Raw genomic sequence first — 24,720 nt, 5'->3', positions numbered from 1 at the left:
GCTGTATGTTTATTCATAGGGCTCCTTATTTAACTTCAGTAGTCATTGTCTGTATGAAAAATAGAAAAGGATTTGTGCTATTTTTGAGACTATCCACGTTTCTTCTGCAATGGGTGCGTCTTATGTTGACTGCACAGGGCTAAGGTGTGAGATCTACATCTACTTCAGACATGTAGGCTGCACAGATCTTCACCCTGGCCGCCTGGCTAGTCTCTATTTGGAGTCAGCAGAGAGTAGCAGGCGATTCTGGAGTGAAAATCTGCTTTAAATGTAGGTGTGTGGATTGGGGGAGGCCATTTGGAAACAGAAGAATTTCCCAAGGAGGTCTAAGGTGAATAGGGCTAACATTGAAACTCTTCCCACTTCAGTTAATATTACAAAACTTTGACAGCCCTGGGAAGGCTGCTCTGGGTTAGTGTTTGAAACTATCCAGATGATGGGACAGCAGCTGGAATAACCCAAGAGCAAGGGCACCCCATCTGATGCTCTGCAGTGTGCTCTGTTACGTTGACGGAAGGGAAACCAAACCTGCCACACTGGAGTTTAAATAAGTCTTCTGCTTGTATAGGTTCATACGGACTATTGCTCTTGTAGCTGATGATGACCTAATTTGAAGAGGAGAAATCAATGAAATCTGGAGTCAAAATTTATGGACATTCTTTATTGTTCAGCAACAAGTAACTATAGTGTTCCTTGGTAGCTGGACCTTCTCAGTGGTTCATTTGTCTCAGTATGATGCATTGTAACATCCCTTTTGTGAACAGAAGTTGTAAAAAAAAAAAAAAAATTAATTTGATGTGGAAACACCAAAAGCAAGAGTTGTAATTCCCTTATTGTGGATATCTGTCCTGAAGTTAGTCTGTAAAGAAAGAAAAAAAAAAAAAAAAAAGCCCTGTGTTTCCTTTTGCTTTATCCTTTGGTGAGGTATTAAATTAATGTCATGAATGTTATATTTATTGCCATGGGAACAATGACTATGACACTACAGATTCGTAGATTATATCTTGAAGGAAGAGTTCTTGGGATTGAAATTTAAAGGAATAGCACTGGGGGAAGGGAGAGACTAATGCTGTAAAGCATAAGTAATTTTAAACAGCATTGTAGTTCAAGAAAAGGAATTTTGTTTCAAGATGAGTAAGAAAGCATTACATATATAATTTTATTTTACCTTTCAAAATAAAGCAAGTCTCACTGTGAGAAGAGTTTATTTTCCCTGGGTGTAAATTTATGTTAACATTAGCTAAACTAATGTGGTCCATTTTGCTAAAGCTGATCACTGTGTAATTTGGATCTCCTTAAAATAAGGAACCTGAATTCTCAGCATTCCCTTTCCTCACAAATAAGCTTATTATATGAATACAGACGAAATTTATTTGACTTCATTATACACAAATGCTATACAGTATAGTGTTACTTTGTACCAATAGTTCAACAAAAATTAATTGTATTCCATGTAAAAATAGCTGTGAATTTTTAGAGTTCCATTTTTTTTGTATGAAATATCAATAATTTGATGAAGAAGACTGCTATACTTACTTGCATTGTAGGTCCTGTATCTAGTGAAGACAATAGAAATAGTCTCATAAATTTTGTTGGTGCAGGATCACTCAATTTATGTTAAAATGACATAAAGATAAAAAGAATGCCACAGTGTAATTATATTTAAAAGTAGTCTGAAATTTATTTCTGTCTTCATCCCCTAAATAAAAGTATTTTAATTAAAGAAACAAAAGGTTTCTATTCCAAATGAACAGGTATATTACTTTCTAAAAAGTATAAGGAAACTTTAATGAAGTTGCCAGAGTGATGTTTCTGGAACTTAATTTGTTCTTCTTTCCTATTATTTTCCTTGTGCTTCTGACTAATTGCAGGTAGAGCTTGTATGTAAAGGGTTTTGGGTACACAGGCTAACAATGATTGCTTAATTAGAAATGATTTAGTAACTTTGTCTTGTTCACTGTGTGCTAATATCATATTTATACATTGCTTAAACTCTGCTCTGAAGCCATAATTATTTGCACTATTCTTCTATCCTTCTTTTATTGTGCTTATTCCGTAGAGCACTTAACTGTATCTGGAAGTCTCTCTGAGGTGATGAGTTGGCATCTCCATTTTATTATGGAATAGTTACAGAGATTAGACAAAAAATATGTCTCTTACTGTTGATATATCTATGACATGATTTTCAGCATATTAGTCAATGTTTGGAATGTAGCAGAACCTGTGCTTTGGAGATATAAATATTGACAGTTGTGTGGTCTTAACAGTTCCAGAAGTTATAGTGGAGGGTTTAGAAAATGAGGAAGATAAAGATTGAAAAGTATTCTTCAGCTGATATTTGCCTATCACCTTGCACACATTCTGGGAGAGAAAGGAAGAGCCGCCTTCATCCTACAGTTTAGGCTTCTATGGGATTGAATTATCTCCAGGCACTGAATAAGTCAGTGGCCTGTGGGAGGGAGGGAAGTGTTATAAGACATTATAAAATCTGGACTATTAATTTTTTATTCAATGCTTTTTTTTTCTCTGTGTTTTTTTTCTCTCTTTCTTTTTATAATGTATAATAGTTTAGGCTTCAAAACAACCTGACAGACAACAAAAGCCATGTGCAAATTTTGCTACTTTCTAGGTCAAATCCTTGCCAGTTGAATTTTAGTCAAGTTTTCTGGGTGTGGCATATGCATCAAACACTTGCTGTGGCAAAGCTAGAGGTAATTAGGAGACACAATAGATACTGAATAACCTAAATAGTCTTGCTAATTCCTTCTCTTTCGGGTAATCATCTTGTCACTGTTGATGACTAGTAGGAAATCACTGACTAGTTACTTTCAAAAAAATCTCAATTCTTTTTATGGAAACATAATATCTCTATATAGAAACCATGATTATAAAATAGGGATGAGTATTAGGAGGTGTAAAGCAATAAATCTTTCTCCGTGTGGTTCCTCAGTAGCAGGCAGGTACATCCCCCATTTTCCTGCATCCTTTGGTGCAGGAGCTTCATGGGCATCCAGCCAGCTCCTGCCAGTTCTTCTGGAGGAGCTGGCCGCTCATTCACCTGCTGAGCATGCTGGTGTGCACCAGTCCCAAGAGCACTGGGAGGTGGTCTCTGACCACGTGCGAGGCTACCCGCTCTGGTTTGCTGTTTGTGTGGATACGCTCTCTGATCACAAGGTCCTCCGTGTGAGGAACGTGCACCTTAAAGCTCTCAACTCTTTCCTAGTTCTGTTGTCCTTAAAGACGACAGTAACAAAATGATTGGGTTTGAACCTCCTGCTGTGCTGCTGCAGCTATCGCAGATGAACAGATTTGATGCCCTTTCAGCTTGCAGGAGGAATTCATTCCAGATTGTTGCTCTGTGCGCAAGCTGTTTGCCAGAGTCTGCAGAAGTCACGCAGCTTGCGTGTGTGCAGGGTGACTGTTGTTAAACTTAAGCAGGAAAAGTGTTTTTTAAAACACTTGTCATGACTGGAAGGTAAAAAACAACACTCCTCAGTGAGATGTTACTGTCTGTGCTTTTTTTTTATTTTAATCCATAACACCTCAGTGCTTTAACAAGGGCAATAAACATCACTCTCTACAGCGTATCAATCAGTCACTGAGATGCTCTCTAGCTGATTTTGATTCTCTTCTGACTCTCACAATTGGATCATGATTCCCAAGTAGAGCTTAAAAAATATACCTCTTCTTCTAATGTGAAGTGCCAAATTATTTTTCTTCCGAATAGGAAGGAATAGCAATGCTTCTTCCTCCTTGCATTAGCAGCATATTGGGACTGTAGCACACACTCTTTTTATTGTAAGGGAGAATTCCCCCACACTGGTCTTTCCAGTGTGGCAGAAGGGGAAATAACTTAGTGATTCAGCAATCCATTAACAGGAGCGTGTGTGTAATCAAAGACTGGCCTTGTTAAACATCTGAACACCCTTATGCCCGGCACTATCTGAATGAATTAACCTTTTTTAAAAGCTTGCAGTAACTTAATTGTACAACAAATACCTATTTTTTCTGTTTTGGAATTTGCTCAGAGAACCACCCTTTTTCCTTTCCAAATTTTCTACTAGGAAACTGGAGCACATTCTCCTCAAATTCTTATAAACTTGATGATTTTTAATTGGCATGTGGATGTGTTTGTCCTTACCTCCTGTCATGAAACCAGCACAAGGTCTAGTTTTAATATGTTAGTTAAAGCCTTTTTGACAGCACTTTCAGCATGTTTCTATACTGTTCTGTTTAAACTTGCTCTTGTTGGTGAAGAGGTTTCTTCTGCCCTGGCAATGTACCCTTATTCTATCCCAACTGATATTTCTTCTTCTCCCTAATCCTGCTGGAAGGTGGGATGAGCATAAGTCTACAGTTTCTAACTTCTCCCTCTGTGCTTAAGTTTATAGGTATAAGTTGACTATACTGCTTTGCTTTAGTCAAACTGCTGCTGAGTTTTCATGACACTATTTTCTATCTAGAAATTGTATTGAATGTGAAGGTAAGACATGCTAAAACCACCAAGAAAATGAGGTCCAGAGAAAAAGTACAGAATGGATATGCTTCCTATACCTAAAAACTGTTTTACTGATAATCTAAGTTCTTTCCTCTTGCTGTTGACAGGATCTTGGTGTCAGGAATTGGCTGTTATTTCATGTTTTTGTCCTGTTCTAATTTTAATCCAGTTGCTAAGAATAGTTCCAGTTAGATACTGGAACTATTGTTGTTGGAACTATTTTCAGTGCTTCAGGAGTGCTTATATCTTACTAATTTACATGGAGCAATAATTTTTTTAAAGTATGAAAGTATTAACTGTGTTTCTCCATTCTTCTTGTATTGAGACTTCCTTCTATTTAGCATTAGGGTGATCAACGTGGGTCATCACCTTGAACAGAAAACTTTGTCTAACATTGTGAGTTCATCTTGTAGGCTGAGATTCACATCTCAAGATACTTGTCTCCAGCATCTCATTGAATGAATAAAGCCTTGTTTAAAAGATTAAACACTTGAGACTAGATGTGTATTGCTCCATCTAGAATTTTGCCTTGCTAACAGTATGAAGCAACTGCAGCTCTGTTTGTGGTAGTGTTTATCATGTCAGTCCGAGCTGTCTGAGTTTGCATTTTCCATGTGAAGCTTCCCAAAGACAAAGTCGACTTGGTTCACAAATTCCTGGACTTGTACATTTCCAAGAATTCTTTAAGATCCACCAGCATTCTATATGATTTTCCCAGAGTTCATGCGAATGACACATCAGTAGTCCAGTTTTATGCCCTCGAGTATTTTAAAACTTTATAGTCTGTTATCACTGAAAGCTCTGGGATTAGATTATATGATTTAAATAACCTTATTAGAAAAAGGCTTAACAGTGTTTCACACTATCCTGTGTTCAGTAATAAGAAGGCTTTGCAGAGAGAGAATAGAAGGCAATGGAAAATAATTCAACTCTTTGCAATGTAGATTAATTTTTTCCTCTTTTATAACAGATGTTTTTCTTTTCTATCAGAGAAATGTTAAAAATAAAAACTAATGGCAATGACTGTACAAGCCCAATTGCAAATAATCCTGGCTCAAAAAGGGATGCCCACTTCTGTGCAGTCTGCAGTGACTATGCTTCAGGATACCACTATGGGGTCTGGTCATGTGAAGGCTGCAAAGCATTCTTTAAAAGAAGTATTCAAGGTAGGAGAATCAGCTTTTGATAATTTTGCTCAAATAAGTTGTTTCATATGATCGGGGCTGCAGCAGCTGATCTAGTAATGAGTTGATCTAAAATTCTGGTGTATGGTGCTGCATGCTGAAAATAGAGCAACACATGATTTGAATGCTCTGTCTTTTGGCTTTTATGTTGTCAAGATCTGGAAACATTATAAAGTGAGCAATTGATTTCTTTAGGGAAGAGGTGGAATACATGACATGGGAAAGCCCTGAAGCAAAGGCCTGGATGGGATGGCACTGCGGACTTGTGAATCTGATTACAGTTTGTGTCCCAAAGTAGAGATATTAATTGTGGGTTTGTTGTAATAGGCACAGTTAGAGTAGGTAATTGTCTGGAGACATTGCTTGCCAGGAACTATTCTTCACAAGTGTATGTTGCCTGAAGCTGAGTCATAGCATATAATTGCTACACATACTTTTATATCCTACATACTGTGTAGATAGTATTAGGTACAAACCTGACTATTGTTATTTCTCAGCCTTCCACCCCCGAGAGTCTACACTGCAGTATTTCTCACTCTGCCAGCTCTCGCTATCTAAGATTTCCACTTCAGTGTTTAAATTCTTAAATATTTGGTAATTAGTTCAAATTTGCTGAGTGGCTGCAGTATGAAGTAAATGTAGGTCTCCATGTTTGTTATCACAGTCTGTGGGCAGTGACTTACACACCAGCTTCAGACCATTTAATTTCTTTAACCTTGGCTGTAGTTTTTATGTTCTTTGGCCTCATCTGGGGCCTCTTGGTGGAAACTTAATTGGCTTGACACTACGTGTGGATGCTAACACAGAAAATCCTGTCTTTTTTTTGGTCTGTAATGTTCCTGTTCTGCACACAAAGCCTTTAGCAATCTTGAGATATTTTATTTTGGCTCAATATGGCAGAGTTAGTGTCACCATTAGAATCAAATTTAAGTCAGAACTTGTTTGCCCTTTCAATTTATTGTGCAAGTTCTGCATGGGCGAATAACAATTTCTATACGCTGGTGCAAATACTTCTGATTTCTAAAATAATTGAAGAGAACTTTGTCTTCAGTTTGTCACAAATGAAGGCTGAATTTGATCTCAAAGTGGTTTCTGTCAGAAAAATTATTTGCCTGTTCTGTGTTGCTTACCTGTGTTTTGGCTGTGAACAAGTTACCCATTGTGGCCTTTTGTACACCTTAATGTACCCTGTCAGGTAACATTTGTTTGTAATTCAAATACATGAAAGTAAGTTCTTGGCATAAAATACTATCAAGCACTCAGTTGCAACTGTTGCTATGAAGAATATTGCTCATAGAAATAAAAAACTTCTGGGCCTACCATAGACCAAAATGTTGGGCTAATGTCTAGTTAAAATTGGGTGGTATGACTGAGCAACTGTGTGTGGTCTCCTCTGCTTGTCCAAGTTTGTAGTGTGGCGTATTCATCCCACATCTCTGAACATCTGCCTGCAAGCTAAATTAGCCCAAGGCCACCCGAGTTTTAAACCGCTTTATACTCCTGTGTGCTTGGGTTATAGTGCAACAGAGAGCTTCCTCCTCCATTCCCCCCATGTTGCATGAAGAGTGATAAACAGTAATCTGGTTTTCAGTCATATCTGCCGGTAGGAAACCGGACAAACTGTAACCTGATCTCTTCTTTTTCAAAATGTCAGTTCAAAAATTCAAGGTTAAAATTATTTTAATTTTGCAAGGAAATAGTCACAATGGTTCAGTTAAATAATTACTCTTGGGGACATGAACTCTTGGACTTGCATCAAGTAAAAAAACTCTAGTAGCTGTATCTTTGCCTGATCTATTCTTAAAGTTTGAAAAAATAACTTAAAAAACAGCCTGAGAGAAAAGATACTAAGAAATGTAAATGAGCAAATATTTTTTGCATCCTTTGCTAAATACTGCAAGAGAGATTTCCAGTATTTGGCAGGAGATTATTTGACTGTATTTACACCAAGAGTATACTAAAGTCCAGTTTACAGTAATAAATCTTTGGACCAGATTATTGATTAATGAAATACAATAATATAAAGGGGTTTGGGTGGAGGTGAGGTGGGAGAACAGGAGAAGACAACAGAAGAAGCTGTAGTGGAAACTGATGAAAATAAGAGAAACGCTTGTCTGCAGTATCTAAAAGTTATACTTTCTGTTTGTGCTTTTCTTCTTACTATACAGTATGCATTATTTTATACTGGTCTTCTTTCTCTCTTGGGCTGCTTTTTTTAATTAGCTTTGGTCCAGGGTCAGTCCTCCGAAGGCGGCTTCTTTCCTGGAATTCACCACATCAGGGAGTTCAGTAAATAGAGCTATAGTTTACTTAAATCTTTGCAGGACTGAAGCTGTGTGCACTGATGTTTTCAACTCTGCTGAGGAAAAAAAACCCTACTATCTGCCATCTGTAGAGTCCCAATATACAGTAAGAAGTTGGAGGTTGGGAACAAATTTCCACAAGAGCCTATGTCCCATTTTCAAAAATGAGTGGGTATTAGGAGGTGCATGGTTGACCGACAGTCATCACTAAAAGGTGATCTATGTTGTCTGGTTGCTATTTGAGGCCACAGATTAATGTTTTCTGTATAGGATAAATATGCATTTTTGGATCAGTTAAATTAATGGAGCTTAGATATATGCATATGAAAATGTTGAGATGCTTAAAATCAAGAAGGTTCTGATTTGGGAAATGACCAAGAGAGACTGTTGGAGATGTTAAATCTTCTCTTCTTACTCTGCTGCAGGACATAACGATTACATCTGCCCAGCTACCAATCAATGCACGATAGACAAAAACAGGCGCAAAAGCTGCCAGGCATGCCGGCTACGGAAATGTTATGAAGTTGGAATGATGAAATGTGGTGAGTTTTGCATGTCTGTGCTGTGTGCTTGGGTTTTGCTGGCTTTATTTCCCCCCTCCCCCAGTCAATTCTATATAGCTTTTTTTTTTTTTCCCCCTTGAAATCCTAAAAAGGCACAACAGGCAATTAGAGCAAGGTCTAAGCTGGTTTTATAAGAAGGAATGTACTGATTCTTAAAGCAGAAGAAGACTTTTCATTTTTAGAAAAAATCTGTGGAAAGGAGTAAGGTATAGGTTAAGCATGTGAAAACCATAGTACCTCTGCAGAGCTCTGTGAAGGCAGTTTTCTTGCATGCCGTGTTCTGCAGAATGGGAACCCAAGACCTGCTGCTGCCTGAGCCTCAAACCAAACTGAAATCCCTTCTAATATGGGGTAAATGAGCCCGTACTGTGCTCTGCTGGTTGAATGTAATGCAAGAACAGCAGTGCCTCGTCAAAGCAGTAGTTAATTAACCCAATATCCTGCCTCCAACCATGGCAGGAGTGAATGCCTCAGGAGGAGTGTAAGAATGAGACTAGCACCTAAGTGCTACTACTGCTGACAACTCCCAGCTTCCAAAAATTAGCAGTAGGGGACTTCTGGTCTAGAAGAGGTTTCTTGTATTTAATAGGTGTTAATATATTAATAGAATGGCAACTTTTCCATTGTCGGTCTTTTTAATCCTGTGAAGTTTTAGCATCTACAACATCCCATAGCAGCTTGACCACCTGCCATGTGAAGAACCAGCTCTCTGGTTTCCAGGCTTTTTTGTGGGGCTTTGATGGGGCAGTAAGGGAGGGCAGCGGGCAGGCTTTTCTTTTTTTGAACAGGCTGTTTCCAGATGATGCCTTGCAGTTCTTCCATCAGAAGAAGTAATGAACAACCACTCTTTGTCACTGCGCCACTCAGAATTACCCAGCTTTTTCTCGTATTCCTATCTTGTACTTACAGTGATGTGACTTCAACATAGTTGTACATTTATAGATGAATTTTTAAAGGTTACTTGTAAGAATAAAATAAATTGAAAGATATTTGAATAGCTAATGTACTTTCATAGTCAAGGTTTGTTGTTTCTTATAGATTTCCCAATGTACATAATAGAAATAGACTGGGAAAACATCCCATAGGAACAGTAGAGTGTAAAGGAGAAGGTCACTGTGCTTGATCCTCTGTGATTTGCAGGCGTGCATCTCATTTCATCTCACTTAATGTAGATACCTATTTCTATTTCAAGGCAAGGCAGTGTTTTCATCCTCCCACTGCTTTGATCTGAAGGCTGTTCGCAGAATATTATTTCTTTCATTAGGAACATTCTTTAGAATTCCAGCCTGCATTTATTGATGGACAATTAGTGCCCATTTGTTCTTGTGGCAGCACTGTCTTGTAGCTTAGAGGCTCCTCTTCTCTTTATTATTGCTGGTCTGGTTGTATTTACGGACTACATCGTATCCCCTCACAACCTTTGTTTTATTATGCTAAATAAAGAAGAAATCTTCTCCTCTTGCAAAATAGGAAAGTAGACAGAATCTGGAAGCCATCAGGGTAGCTTGTCTGTCAATCTGCTCCAGATGGAAATAATCCATTTTGCACTGGGATGACCAGAATCGTGGACAGTATTCCTGTGAACTCTCCTCACAGTAGCAGCATCAATACATATCTGTTTCTGCAGGACCTTTTCTCTGCGTACAACCTGGGATCCTATTTGCCTTTTTCATGGTTGTATCATGCTGGCAGTTCATAATCATTTTATGATCTGTTATGATTGCAGCCTCCCTGTTCATTTCTAGCTGATAAGTCTCACCTTAAAGCTAAAATTTCAATTTTTCCATATATTATTTTTGTACTCCTGAAGTACATTTAATTTCTGTTGCTCAAGTCAGCTAGTTCTTTCTATATGAATCTCCTGTCATCTTCTACACTAATGATGCCTCTCAACAGTGTTGGTGTTTTTCATTAATATGGTCCTAGCTACCTTTGTTGTCTGGCCTCCAGGAATGAAAGCCTTACACTTGCAAATGAGACTCCTTTGGAAACCTTACTTTGTGAATTGTGTCACTGTCTTTTGTTCATCTTTATGACTGAAAATTTTACTCAAAGTTTTTCCAACAGGGCTTTCTATCAAGCCCCAGTTCTGGAGTTGGAGAGTTTTTGTAAAGATTGATTCCAGTATGATATTTAAAGGTGGTCCTCCACAATACTTTCCTTAAATTGATCCTTTTATTCTAATTGTCTAGGAAGTCCTGATTTGTGATTAGACCTCAGAGGCACTATGTTATTATAGGTAATAAATAATAATATGTACTTATATCTTAGCCTGTGTTCCTTTTAATCTTGTCACATATTCATAAACATATTTTCCTACAATAATGAATGTTTATAGGACATTAATGACTGTGCCAGACGAAAACCAACACTTTGAAACTATAGCAGGAAAATAACAGGAATTGTATTTTTAAAAAATCAGGTTATTTAATAGTAGCACTGAAATTTGAGACTTGAGAATCTGCGAGTCTTAACAATTTAATTTCAGAAAAAGGAATATAAAAATTACTCAGAATTGTCTGAGTTGCCTGATGAGTTAAGTGGCACCTGTGAGTAAAGCTGATGCATGGACACATGGTGACAGACATTTAAACCAGACAGATTTTATCACTGTATTTCTTGCATGAAACATAAATGCTATTTCCTGCAGACCAGGGTGATTATCTTTCAAATTCTTTCTTGTTAGAGCTATGCTTTAATACCATTTTTTTTACTGTAGAAAGCCATAAAAGAGTACATTTTCCTTTTAATGAAGGCTTTTCCCCATCTCTGTTCCTTTCCCAGGTCACTTGTGAATGCATTGGTTCACATCTGCTAAAACCCTGGTTAAGACAGAATGGCTTGTAAGTGCATTTTTGCTCAGTGGTGACTTGTTGTCCGGCAGAAGTGATAAAAGATCCTCAATTACCACTTTGTAGTTTATAAAAGATCTTCATAAAAACTCTGCACTGTTCGCATCAAATCTTTAAATCTTCACTTTTCATGTTATCGATAGACACCTTGAGAAAAAATACACATGTGTGTGTATATATAACATACATTTCTGTGTGTAGATGTGATTAGGCAGTACATGCCACCTTTAGAACAGTAGGAGGCAGTAGGAAAGTGTTGCTTTGGAGTTTTCTGGTATGAAATTCTCTTGGATGTCTTCGCATTCATAAATGTTGAGAAGTCAGCCCAACAAGCCACAGGTATTTCAGTGGAGGCGAGCTTGGGGGTGCTTTGTGTTAAGGTGATAATGGATTGTCTTACAAAATATACCATCGTTGCCAAAAGCACATTAAGGGTCTCAGACACCACATCTGCAAATTTCTCCGTGGGAAGTCTGTGTTGCCTACTGTTCCAGTCAAGACAGCTACCGCTAAATTTTGGCACTAGGACTATAGTAGGAAGAAGGAAAACAGAAATACTGCAGTTAACTCTGCCGAGCAAACTTGAATAAAACAGATCCGGGTAAAATTGATCTTCTCTTGGAGCTTTCTGGTGTTTACCTGGGGAGCTGAAATGGGCTGGGCTGTTTGCCAAAGGCAGGAAAGTGGGGAGTTGCTTCATCACTTAACTATAGCCACTCTGGGAGCAGCTATGCTCATGCTTTTCTCTTTTGCTTCCTGAGGCTCAAATAGACATTCTTCCATAAGGAGTTTTCAGTTTCACTGTTGGACTAGACTTACCTTTTATTTCCCCACTCTACCTCGCTCCTGTGTCTCTTTCCCCATGTGCCAGTTCTCAATGTGTTGAAAATGCTCCAAAGAATAAGCTCCTTTCTGCCCCTTCCCCAGCCCAAATGAGGAGGCTGAGGGGCAATACTAAAAAGGGATGGAGAGATGCTGCCCTTGAATACTGGCATCATTTCACAAGTTTGCAGAAAGAAAAATGGACTTCTCTGTGGGCTGATACGGTTCAGACTTTGGCTCTCTTTTTCTCCTGTGTGTGGCTGCTGTGTGCAGTTCCTGGATAGCACTCTGAAATACTGTAAATTACTTTTCACACAGAAAGTAAGTGGGGGAAAAAAATGTTTCATGGCATTCTCTGGACATCAGATGTATTAATTGTATTTTAGCTATTATAGAAACTACTGTAATTTCAGCTCCTGTTCTCATGCCTGTATGGCAGACAGCAGCTTTGTCAGTAGGTCTGCTCTGTGAATACAGACGTACTCACCAGAACATTTGCATTTGCTTTCAAAGGTGACTGGAGAGATAATGATTTACTAATGTATACTTGAGCAGTTTTAAGCTCAAACACTTACAAAAACGGATTATAATATATTCAATCGGCAGTTGCTGCTGAACTGGTTAGTTACAAAAGCAGTTGCCAGGGACCAAAATCAATATTAAGAGCAAGGTGCCATGTAACTGCCCACCCTATCAGGCATCAGAGGCATTTGCGATTTTCAAAGAATTTGTAAAGCAGGAGTTGCTTAAAAATACTGTTTCACTGCCAGAAATACCTGTTGTGGCTTGTTCATGGGTGAGTGAACAACAGGCTCATTTTAATGGCTTTTTTCCAATGTGTCTTATTTCTTATATTCTTGTGATCATTTACCCATGTGGTCTATGGTGCTGTAGCTTGAGGTCTTGCCCTTGGTCCAGCATTCTCAGCTGAATACAGCTATTTTGTTGCGCAAAGAGTAACTCTAAATAAGCAGAGTGCTGTAGGAAGAACGAGGGATTTGATCAGCTTGTGCACTTCTCCAGTTGCCTGAATTACCTTTATATAAATGAACATTAGCTATTAAGCTATATGTGGTAAAGTCATAAATAGTCCCTAATCTGGGAAACTCTAAGCAATTTATTGCTGTGCCTTTACATAGATTGATCCACATCTCTGTGTCCAGTTAAGGCAAACATTAAGCTGCTCTAAAATTATTTACAAAATATAGTTTTATAAGCACTTATACATGCCTGTTGGGTGCCAATAGACGTACAGGTAAAATTTCTCAGTCCTGCCTAAAATTTGGATTTGAATAAAAAGCACAGAAGTTTCTTTACATTGTTGAAATGTTGTTTTAATTGGAAAGGCTGCTACTTTCTGATGTGTCAATTGACTAGCAAGCTTAAATGTTGTGTTCTTAGTTGTGTAATCTTACAATGCACGTATTTCTTTTTTTTTAATACAAGCAGAATAAATTTTAATGTGGAAATAAATAGTATCTCTTTTAATTACTGATGAGCTGTGTTTTACGCACACTGCTCAGTGACTTAGATTTTGCCTGCTTTGGCAATATATGATGATTAAAAAATACAAACAATAAATCAGAATCTGGTTTGACCAGGATTTTTTTTTTACCCCTTTTCTTTGTCACCAAGTATATTTTTTTTAGTAACAAGATTTTTACGCAGAAATGTCATAACGAAGTTTGGCTTTCTGCACTGGAGATGCGATTTTAGAAACTGTTTTTATGTATTAAATGGAGCATTTTTGTTAAATATGTACCGGTTATATATAAAACTTGATTTAGTTAAATAACCTAAAGTAACAAAGGGGCTTGTTATTCCCCAGTAAAAACCCTTCACAATTACTGAGACCTTTAATATGGTCAGTAAGTATCATAACCTGACTGGATTATTTTAAGATGGAGCATGGAGTGCAGCTGCACAGATGAAAATTGTACAAGGTTGTATCAATTAGAACAGGATGCTGGACAACTGTTTTTTAATATATATTTTTTTTAATTTTACTGATTTCTTTGATCTTCATTAAAGTACCTGGTCACCTACCTGTGTATTTATATTTTGGATAGACTACAAAATGTCATTTAAAATCTTTACAACAGTGAATTGGAAAGGATAACTTAGGTCTTGGCACCAAAGCCCTGATATTTTCTGTGCCACAGAGAAGTCTGGGTGACAGTATAACAGAGCTGAGGACAGCTGATCAGAGGATGTGGAGTCCCACAAGAGTGCACTTGGTTCACTTCAGTGCCAGGAGCTGAACTAGGGTCAATAAGCAAGTGCTTGTTTGACCACAGGTTGCTTCTGGCAGATGTGTCCAAACTGCTGTAATTTCTTCTTCATTGTGTCAGGCATCTCCTCCTCTCCCCAGCTCCATCTTAAACTAGTAGTTTTTCTGAGTTTATAATTTTAAATATGGTCCCTAACTGAACAACTTTTCCATGTGTTTAATTAAAACGCTGCTGTTCATGTGTCTTCTTTTGGGGGCATCACAGCTCCACCAGGTACTGAAGAACAAAAGCTATGCATGTCGTGGAGCAGCTGGTATTTTTTGACAGCCCAGGAAAATTTCTCCTCTGCCTTGCATCTCCCTATGACTTTTACTCCTTCAGTGCTCCTTTTCTTTTCCTGTCCTTCCAGATGCCCGCTTTCAATGTGCTTCAGCTTTCTAAATAGTAGAAATAATGTGTGGTGTTGCTTCTTGCTTTAGTTCATATCTCTTGTGGTGCTTATTGTCTCTACCATGCACGTTGATATGAAAATCAGAGCCATGGATCTCTCTGTAGCTAGAGCACCCTGATACCGAGGCACTTCTTCATCTGTCTCCAGTTGTACTTTTGTTCCACTTGCTTAGCTCACCGTCGACCTTTCCTCTTTGTCTTCCCTGATGGAAAATATTTACGTACTTTCTGTGCATGACATGACTTCAGAACAGTCTACAGCCCACTGTGCTATTCTAATGTTTTTCTGGAGCTGACAAGGCACTTTAAGATTTTCCTCTTGACCTTTGTGCATTAGTCCAAAATGAGGCTTAGCACAGAGTTCACTACATCATCCAAGTGTCTGTGTGGAAATTAGTCCATACCTCGCTGTCCTTTGACTCTCTCAGGAAGAATGACAGATGGTTGAAGAAATTGCTCTGTGATTTGTGTAGTTCTGCAGGTAACCTTTTTTGGGTGTAACATCATCAAGTCTGATTTCATGAATCTACCTTATGATAATGTCTCAAGCTTTGTCTCAGCTGGTATGTTATCTTTCTCTAACTGCTTTTCGGCTGCTCTGGCAACTTCTAGCTAAATGTCATTTGGCTAAGCATTTGGTTCTGCAAATCACTGATTGTTTTGCTTCAATCTATTATTTATGCAAATGTCCTGTCAGTACTCAACCCATTACATCCTACCCATATTCCTTTTAAGGATGCAAAACCATTCTTGCCCCAAATGGTGCAGACTTTAAGCTGGACTTCCAGCTGATAATGTTTCCATTTCCAAATGCCTTGTTCCACTTGGATTCCTCCATGCCTGAGGACTGTCCATTGAACCAGCTTTGCCTGTTTGTCTTCTCCAGTCTCTTGAGTTTCCAGGTAAAGGGTTTTCTCCAATATTGAGAACTTCTTTAATGGTCACCCTGTTCTCTTTTACATCTGAGTTGGTTCACTGAACAGACAACAAGTGAGGATGATAGCAATGTGCAGTTGAAAGTTCCACATCCTTAAAGTCCTGGCAGACTTTGTAAGTCCTTATCCAGCCTTTTCAGTGCCTCCAGGTTGTACCTGACTGGCCTTTGCATCTCACCCTTCTCCCGGGTTGACTCCAATGGTGCCTGACAGCTGCTGAAGACAAGACAGGACTATGATCTGAAAAGCCACCTCATCTGAGGAACCTCCACCACTGAGAGTCTGCATTCACCCAGCATTTTATTTAGCAAGAAAAAGCCTTGTCAACAGCATCTGAAATTATTTTTTTTTTGTGCCCCCACTACCTTTGTTTTTAGTTTGGCTTATGTTTGGGCCTTGTTGCTAAATGATACCTGGGGCCAGAATTGCATTGCCTGGTTGGAATTTAGACAAATCATGGTCTATATAACTCTGCTGGATGTGGATGAAGAATGGCAGGAATTCCTCAATCCAGTAACTTGGTGAGGGAAGCTGCTACATTGCCACGTCCTCAGGTCCAGTAGTCAGCCACACAGATCAGCACAGCCAAACTACAGGATTCATGCGAACACCAGAAGTGGAAAATATATGCATTTATGCAATATGGATCCTTCCAGTAGCTGGGATTAGTCAGTCTGTCAAATAGTTGGCCTGTGGATCCCCGTATCTCCCCAGCTGATGGCCTCTTGGTCTGCAGCCTCACCCCAGTTGCTGGTACTCAGCCCTTCTCCTCCACAAATGGTCACAGAAACATACATGTCCTATGGATCCCTCCAGTAACTGGCTTTAGAAAGTCAATGCTATCCAGTAGCTGGCCCTTGGATTCTCTGTTCTTCCAGGTGCCTCGTACACAAACTCTCTTGTGCACACACATACAAACAGGTCTCTGTTAGCTGGTCCAAACCTATCACCCTACCTACCAATAGCTGACACTCAGATCCTCTGGTCTTTCTAGTAGGTGGCTTGGAATTCCTGGTCCCTCCAGGTGAACTGAAAAGCCTTTCCTGTTGACTTATCTGCTGGGTGTCATGCCCAGACCACAGGCTGATCATTCTCCTTTGATAGCCCTGAGAGTAACCTAATCAGTGTGCTTGTTGTCACTGATTAGGTTCTTGGTATTCTTCCATCTTCATCATTCCTTTGCTTCTGTGTCTTCATGCACTTTATGAAGTGTTTAATCACATACCCTAATGAAGAAGAACCAGAGGCTATGACCAGGCCAAGAAGTCTTTAGGCAACACACCAAAAGGACTTCATAAATGTAGAAATGTCAAGATAGTAGTAGAAAGCATGCTTTTGTCAAGTTTATTGTGGGACTGAAACCGAATGAGACAACTTATTACAATTTAAGGCTCCATGGTGTCTATGTATGCAATAATAAATGTTGGTCTGGTGTAGATTTGTGTTAACACAGGTATTTTCATATCTATGAAAATTCAACCTTTGAGTATCATATGTCAGTAAAAGTGTTGATGACCAGCACAAAAAAAAATAACTTCTAAAAGATTTAGAGGACAACTTAGTTGTAATATTAAAAATGTTAAGTACTGGAGGATTCCAATCTAAGGATCTGTTCAGTAACTCAATATTTTTAAACATCCAGATTTTTAACATAGTGCAATCTTGCACATTAGTTACTGCCAAGGATTATTTGTAAATCAGTAAACATAGTCCTTGTTATAGAATACGCTGAAGGGGTGAGGGAAGTAGAAGTCATGGCTAAATGTTTTAGCAAATCCCTATACCATGTTTTTGGAGATGCTTTTAACTCTTTCCATAGCAGCTATGCAAGAACAGGTAACAATGATCCCACCAATAACGCTGACAGAGAATTGGAGAATATTTGGTGTTGTGAGAATGAATAATAAATTAAGTCCGGGAATTTAAAGGACTGCTCTTTGCAACAGAAATAGCGTTCTGCATACAAAATTCCAAACACAGGGCTTGCTCCTTCTAGTTGCAGATATCTGAATTCTCTTTGGGGAAACTCCTGCTGGCTTAATGGGACGTAGGGAAAAAAATGGGTTGCATCTCAGTAAGTCCCTAGGTGAACACCCAGGGACACACCCAGCTGTGCTTCTGGCTGAGGTATTTACTCTGTATCATGGCCCAGACTTTCAGAATTTTTTTCTTCCCCCAGTGTACCTCTAAAACAGAATTTCAGAACAGAATTTACAAACAGCTATCTTTATTTGCATTTAAAGACCTGATTTATCTCTTTTTCATGTCAATGGGAATTTTCCCATGGACTTTTAAAGTGAGTTAACTGAAGTTCAAAAATAAATATTTTTAACGTACTTGTTTTGTTTAGTAAAATAAACAAAAGCCTCAGCAGAAGTCAGTGGAAACAAAGTTAAGTCAATGCTGAATGCTCTAGAAATTTGGAAACTTGATGTTCAATATTAGAACATCCAATATTAAAGGGTTTTCCCCCCTTCTTTCCAAATATGTGGATTTACATAATGCAACACTGAGAGAAAAATACTTCAGTGCAATCATGTGCCTCTTGTGTCAGGCTCAAGAAGAGAACGTTGTGGATATCGGATCCTGCGTCGCCACCGTAATTCAGAAGATCAGGTGCATTTCATTGGCAAAGCTAAGAAATACAATGAGACGGCCACCCGTGTAAAAGAGATCCTGCTCAGCACAGTCAGTCCGGAGCAGTTTGTTTTAACACTACTTGAAGCGGAGCCTCCCAACGTGTTGGTGAGTCGTCCCAGCAAACCATTCACGGAGGCCTCCATGATGATGTCCCTGACAAAACTGGCAGACAAAGAGCTGGTTCACATGATTGGTTGGGCCAAAAAAATTCCTGGTAAGAATTTCAATCTCTTTTTTGTTTATTTTAGTCAATGCTTTTACCATCAATGTATCATTTTCTACACTGAAATAATAGCACAGCACAGTAAATATGCAGTATGAAAGTCTGAAGCTTATTATCCTGGATGTATTTTCATTTAGACAACGATCTAGCCCATAATTTGCTATCTGGTGTTAGTCAAATACTCATTCATTTTGCTAAAAAGCATAGTTGGTGTTGCATGTAATTTCTACCTCATCAACTATCAATACCTGATCAATCTGATTTAGAAGGTTCATTAAAAGGGATATTAATTAGCTTGCTATAAAAAGGAATTTAAGACCAACTTCTTTCTTTGAATCCTGATAGAAGGTTTCAGCTGATGAAAACTGAAGTGTGTCCAAGCACTGAGCATCTGCAACTGTTTCATTTGACGTAGTTGCTTCACAAAAGCATCAGATTGCAAAGTGGTGCATAGTATCAATCTCAGAATTATCGTGCGCTCTCCTTCAAAATAAAAATCAATAAGGATGTTTTTGGTTTTGGCAACACAAAGAACATTCACTGAAGTACAACTACAGGTGTTATTGCCTTGAATGTCTCAAGTGTGACCACAGTATTGTATTTTGACAATGTACCATTTCACTTCTTGCAAACTAGAAATGGTGAGCATTTGCAATTTTTTCTCCATGAAACACCCACGATTAAATCAGTCAGAAGAAAGAATAAAAGCAGCCAGCACACAGAGATGATAGCTGGCAAAGTTGTGCAGAAGAACTTGCTGGCTGACATAGACTAAACTGCAGACTGTGGCCCTTTGGCCAGAGCTAAGGTGACCAACTAATAAAAGCGAGCTGAAAGAAGCATTGAATAATGGATAGACTTACAGCAGCGTGGGGCTTAATCCTTAACTTCAGATACAGTGCTCTGCTAGAAGTGATCCCTACACCTGTGTTTACCTTGCATGGCTAATATATTCTGCAGTGTGTCTAGTAGTCCTAACCCCACGTCCATCAGGACACTATAGCTCCTCTCTTGGATTTAATGCTGAAGGCATCCAGTGTACTGGTGTGTGCCCTGGTCTTGTCACGCTTGTGCACTGTGAACAGCACTTGCTGTCACTTGAATATGCACGCAGGAAGACATGCCAGTAATCCTTACATCTAGGAGTAAACTGAGTGTGTACACAGTACAGGCAACAAGCTTAGTGGAGAATATTTTGTATAATCCTTAAACTAAGAATTTAGAGTAAGGGAAGTGTATTCTATTTCAGATCTATGTGGAGTGGCTGAAGGTGCTGCCAGCTCCAGCTGCTGGACCACATCTAGTTGCAGATCACAGTCTCCATGGCTCAGCCACTGTGTTGGAGGGTTCAGCTGTGATGGTTTTAGGATGTACAAATTCCAGGTCACCTGCTGAGCTGCTGGGGAGGAGATGCTTGCACAGCATGAGCGTCTTAAACCACGCTAGCCATTTGCAAAGTGATAGTGGTTTTGCCATTAACGTGCAATGTTTTAAACTGAGAGCCTGAATCATTAATCTTTATTTTCTTGACTGTAAAGTGAGTAACCGTAAGGGGTTAAGTGGTGTCTTTTACTATAATTTCTTGTCCAATCAGAAAAACTTGATTAAAAGGTACCATTTCAGAGAACTCCATATAGTTATGTTAATCTAGTAGGAAGGGAATTGTGAAGGAAAACCAGAGAAAGTCTTGGAAGATGACCTCATTTTAAGCAATATTTGAATGGGAAAAAAACCCCAAACAACATTTTCCATTTTCTGATTGTTCTTAATTTATTTTTTTCAATAAAAATCCCAAGCACAAACCCAAAACCTCAGCCAGTTGAGATTAATCTTTTAAATTTTTTAAAATATCACTTTTCAAACCAACCCCAATTTTGATAATGATCATTTTTAGTTTATTTTCAACATTTGTCAGAAATAAAACCTTTTTCTTGGCAATAAGAGAACTATATGAAGAAAACCCATTGAAAACCCATCAAACCCCTTCAAAACAGTTCCTGGGAATGTTGACACTTTATCTTGTATGTTTGTTTTTTTTTCTGATCACTCCTGTTACACAGAACAGAAGTAAACACCATTTTAGAACAATGCCAAAAATAGATGTGATGTTTAATATGTACCTAATTATAAGTAATATTGCTATATTACATGGTAGTTAGAGCATTTACTTGAATGTGGATTTATTTTTTTTTTTTCCATTAAAATAACTGTGATGACCAAAGCTTAGGACATAGAATTTCAGTTTTCAAAAATTCTTGCCAGAAGTTAACCATCTAGATCCATGCTCTGCTTCCTGGAGGTAAGGTCTTAGGAAAAAAATACAGAGTTCTTGACTAATGGCCAGTGAACAGTAATTTTACTTTCTGTAAAGCTGAATATTTGCTTTTGTGTGGCTGGGTAAGAAGACCATTTTCACCTCTAAAGTATTATTGGATATTATTTTGACACTCACTGAAAGTGAAAAAAAATCTTCTTATTTTTCCTATAGTTGCTGATGTTAACAGTAACTTTTTGCCTAAATAAGAAAGATAAATGTTTATATTTTATATTTTTAATATTTAATATTTAATAACCTTCTTTCGTTATGACTTTTACTCCCTGTATTTTTTTTCTGTACTTTCAATTTAATGGATTGTATTTTTATCGTTGCTCAATAAAATAGAAGCTGACACGTGGATTTTTTTCCTTCTGAATTCCAAGTATTTTAATTTTAAGTTGTCATATGGCAGAACATAACTTCTATAGTTGCCTTTTACTTTGTTGACCTAGTCTAAGAGAGTTGAATGTGGTTCATAGCTGAACCTGTATTGCTAATCGATAGAATGTTGTCATAATATTGACATTTGGATTGATTATGCAACCTAGTGTGTTGCTGGCCAGAGCAGTGTGTCTTTTGCTAGTTACTACACATACAGCACATGTTTTTTTTTCTTTTGTGTCTCAGTAATTTATAATGAAATTATTTGGTATAGAGCACACAATTTAAAGGACCTGTACTACAGCCATAGAAAAACAAGTAGTTTAATGTACTCTGCAGCAGATGAAATAGGACTTCTGACACTACAATGGAAGCTGTGGTGGTTATCTGCTGTCCTCAGTCTTTAAAGCATAAGATTGTTAGGAATAGGAAAGACATAGTCCTTCTAGTCACTGTACTCAGTGGTCATAAATCATACTGCTGGTGCTGATAATGTGAGCTTAGCAGATGACATACAGGATGAATCTGGATCTTTAAGTATCTATAGATTGAACACTGAGACTTGCGCTGACATCTCACTCAACTGAGATAGGTTGTTTTTTTTTTTTTAAACCAAGTAACTTGTTATTTATGCTAGAGAAATCAGCACATGCCTGTGTAAATGTTTATTTAAATAAATTTGGAAATGTCTTTGGGCTGTTGTTTCCCGGGAAACTGCCACTGTCAGTTTATACTATTCACACTTCCATGATTATTTTTCTAAAAGCACTTTTAAAATTATGAGTGTGTGTCTGGCAGATAATCTGTTGTTGGCTGTGGGTTCTGTAGTAAATTGTGTGACAACAAAATCCAGGAGAGAAGGTACCCCTCATAGTCTCCTGTTTACCCTTCTTACAAAATAAGGAGCAAGGCTATCGATTTTGAAAGGCAGCACTTTTAGCACTGGTAAGAGAGAGTGTGCATTACCCAGTTTATGTCAACCTGGGCTGTCACTGACTGTCTCCCAGCCTAGTAGTTTAATGAGATTAAAATACATGGAGCGTTTATATAAATCACTGACAGAAGATTCTTTGACAGTGCAAACGTACTGTGTGTATTTTAAGACCTCAGACAACTGGCAAAAACTGTGGGAAACCTGTCTCTCATGGCCAGGCGTTAACAATTTTTCACTGTGCAGAGTCGTAGATGCCAGCTTGTTTGAAAATGAATCACCTTTGCTAAGAGACCTGTCTAAAGCAGCTCTGCTTTTGACCACTGGACTGGTCTTCATCGTATCTGTGTTTTTACACCTTAACCGGCCAGTCTGCTTTCCCACTTGTGTTTTCATAATTTACACTTCTGGTCTTTTGGTATGTAAATTTTTCTTCTCTTTATTTGGCTTCTATGCATCTTTTTTTCCCCAGTATTTTTTACAGGGGAAGGGAAAGGGAGGGCAATGACTGTCTCTCCCTTCTGGCTGTGCTGCAGTGCTATCTGACTCCTGGCTGTAAGTTCTGGAGACAACTAAATGCTGCACCAGGTTTATGCACAATCGCATTAATTCTGGTCTTGCTTCTGGGATGCTGTGTATGGAGGCAATGGGGACACTATGACCTTCAGCAACTACCCTTGTCTTTTTTTTTCTGGTTTATTGCAATTTTGGGGAAGGAGGCAGCAGGAAAGGGATAGGATAGGGTCAACACATGTCATTTACAAAGGGGATGATAATACAGAGGCACCAAGATGTGGACTCTTTCATAGTTACCCAAGAAACCCAGAAACATGCCTGTCTTATAAGATTAAAAAACCCCTGCAAATGACAACCATATGGATTCTGGGGAAAGAACAGACTATTTTCTTGGGAGTCCTCTGCAGCAATGCAGTAATCTCCAACAAATGGGAGTTTCCTGAGTGATTCCCTGGTGCCTCTCAGGAGGCTGTGGGACCGTCATCTAAAGAGGTGGCCAAGCATAAGACAGGTCCTCTGCAGTCACTTGAGTTTCACCAGCGGTATGGGAATAATTGCCCTTGAACATCACTCTGCTTTATTTCAGATGTTTTGTGGAAGATTTGACAATGATAATAACAAATATTTATGTTCCTATTTGAGATGGCAGCATGGTCCTTCTGATGTCAGTGCTCCCTTTTCTGGCTTTCTTCACAGCCCGTAATTCTTTCTGTTTCTTTTGTTTCTCATACACTTAGTCTGCTTTATCAAAATAGAGAAATAAACAGATTGATTTATTTTATGCTACTTTCATCATTTTAGGTTTCATTGATCTCAGCCTATATGATCAAGTAAGGCTCTTGGAGAGCTGCTGGATGGAAGTTTTAATGATTGGTTTGATGTGGAGATCAATCGACCATCCTGGGAAACTAATTTTTGCACCAGACCTTGTACTAGACAGGTAAGATTAATAAACTTCTTGAGAACACTTCATATTAGCATGTTTGGAGGTGGGGTGAATGATAAAAGGAAGAGGATTAAGTATGGGAGATGTTATTAATAGTATATCTATTTATCCTTTACTTGTATTTGTAACAATAACGTCTTGAGGTTCCACATCCTGACAGGCTTAAGGAATGCTAAGTGTAAACAGTATTGTTGAACTTGCCAGTTTTTTAATTCCTGTAGCACATGACAATTGAAGTTTCTCTGTATTTTTCACATTTTTCGTTGGTTTTGTTCCTTTTGGTCCAGGTCTCTAGATGCTGAAACAGTAGACACATCAACACAATGCAGCTGATAGATTTTTCTCCCCCCACCCCTCAAAAAAACCAGATGTAGTGTCAGGCCATATTTTATTTTTTTAAAGTAGCTTTTCTACCTGTTTTTCTTCCTGCCCCTAGTGCAGACTTCATAAATAGCTATAATAATGAACATTGCAGCACTAGTCAAAAGGGATTAAAAAACCCCTAGCTTGCTTTTTAATACTGAAAGCATTATTTTCAAGCTAAAGCAGGGTGTTTGCAAGACTAAAAATTATTTCTCTGTAACATCATGTACCAGCAGGGAAGAATACGGATTAGTAAGGGTGTTTTTCTACAGGACCTCAGAGGGTTTGACCTGGGCTTCACACTGGTAAAAAGTCAGGGAAACAATCTGTTCTCTTGGGTAGGTTTAAAATGTCTCTTAACCTTTTCAACCTGTGGAAATTCAGGTCTATACCAGTTCTGTGGCTTGAGCTCAGTAATAATCATTGTAGATACAGAAAACAAAATGGGTTAGTAAGAGAAATAAATTTAATTTATAAAATATATGAAATAAATTACTATTTGCTCATATAAAATTCCATGCAGGACCCGCTGTGTTGTTCAATGCAATGATAAGAAATTGCTGAA

At 38.3% G+C, this 24,720-nt stretch overlaps 1 protein-coding gene across 4 annotated transcripts in view; it reads left to right on the top strand.

The window, feature by feature from the left end:
• ESR2 (estrogen receptor 2) overlaps nt 1–24,720 on the top strand; it is a 37,646-nt gene that overhangs the window by 5,384 nt on the left and 7,542 nt on the right. For all 4 annotated transcript variants that reach the window (XM_074820962.1, XM_074820960.1, XM_074820961.1 and 1 more), the window contains exons 3-6: nt 5,489–5,664; nt 8,411–8,527; nt 18,393–18,692; nt 23,648–23,786. In XM_074820962.1, the coding sequence (XP_074677063.1) occupies nt 5,489–5,664; nt 8,411–8,527; nt 18,393–18,692; nt 23,648–23,786 (732 nt within the window). The remainder of the gene's footprint in view (nt 1–5,488; nt 5,665–8,410; nt 8,528–18,392; nt 18,693–23,647; nt 23,787–24,720) is intronic.

This window comes from Strix aluco, chromosome 4 (genome assembly GCF_031877795.1).
Source record: "Strix aluco isolate bStrAlu1 chromosome 4, bStrAlu1.hap1, whole genome shotgun sequence".
Taxonomy (NCBI): domain Eukaryota; kingdom Metazoa; phylum Chordata; class Aves; order Strigiformes; family Strigidae; genus Strix; species Strix aluco.
This window is presented reverse-complemented; position numbering and strand designations above follow the sequence as displayed.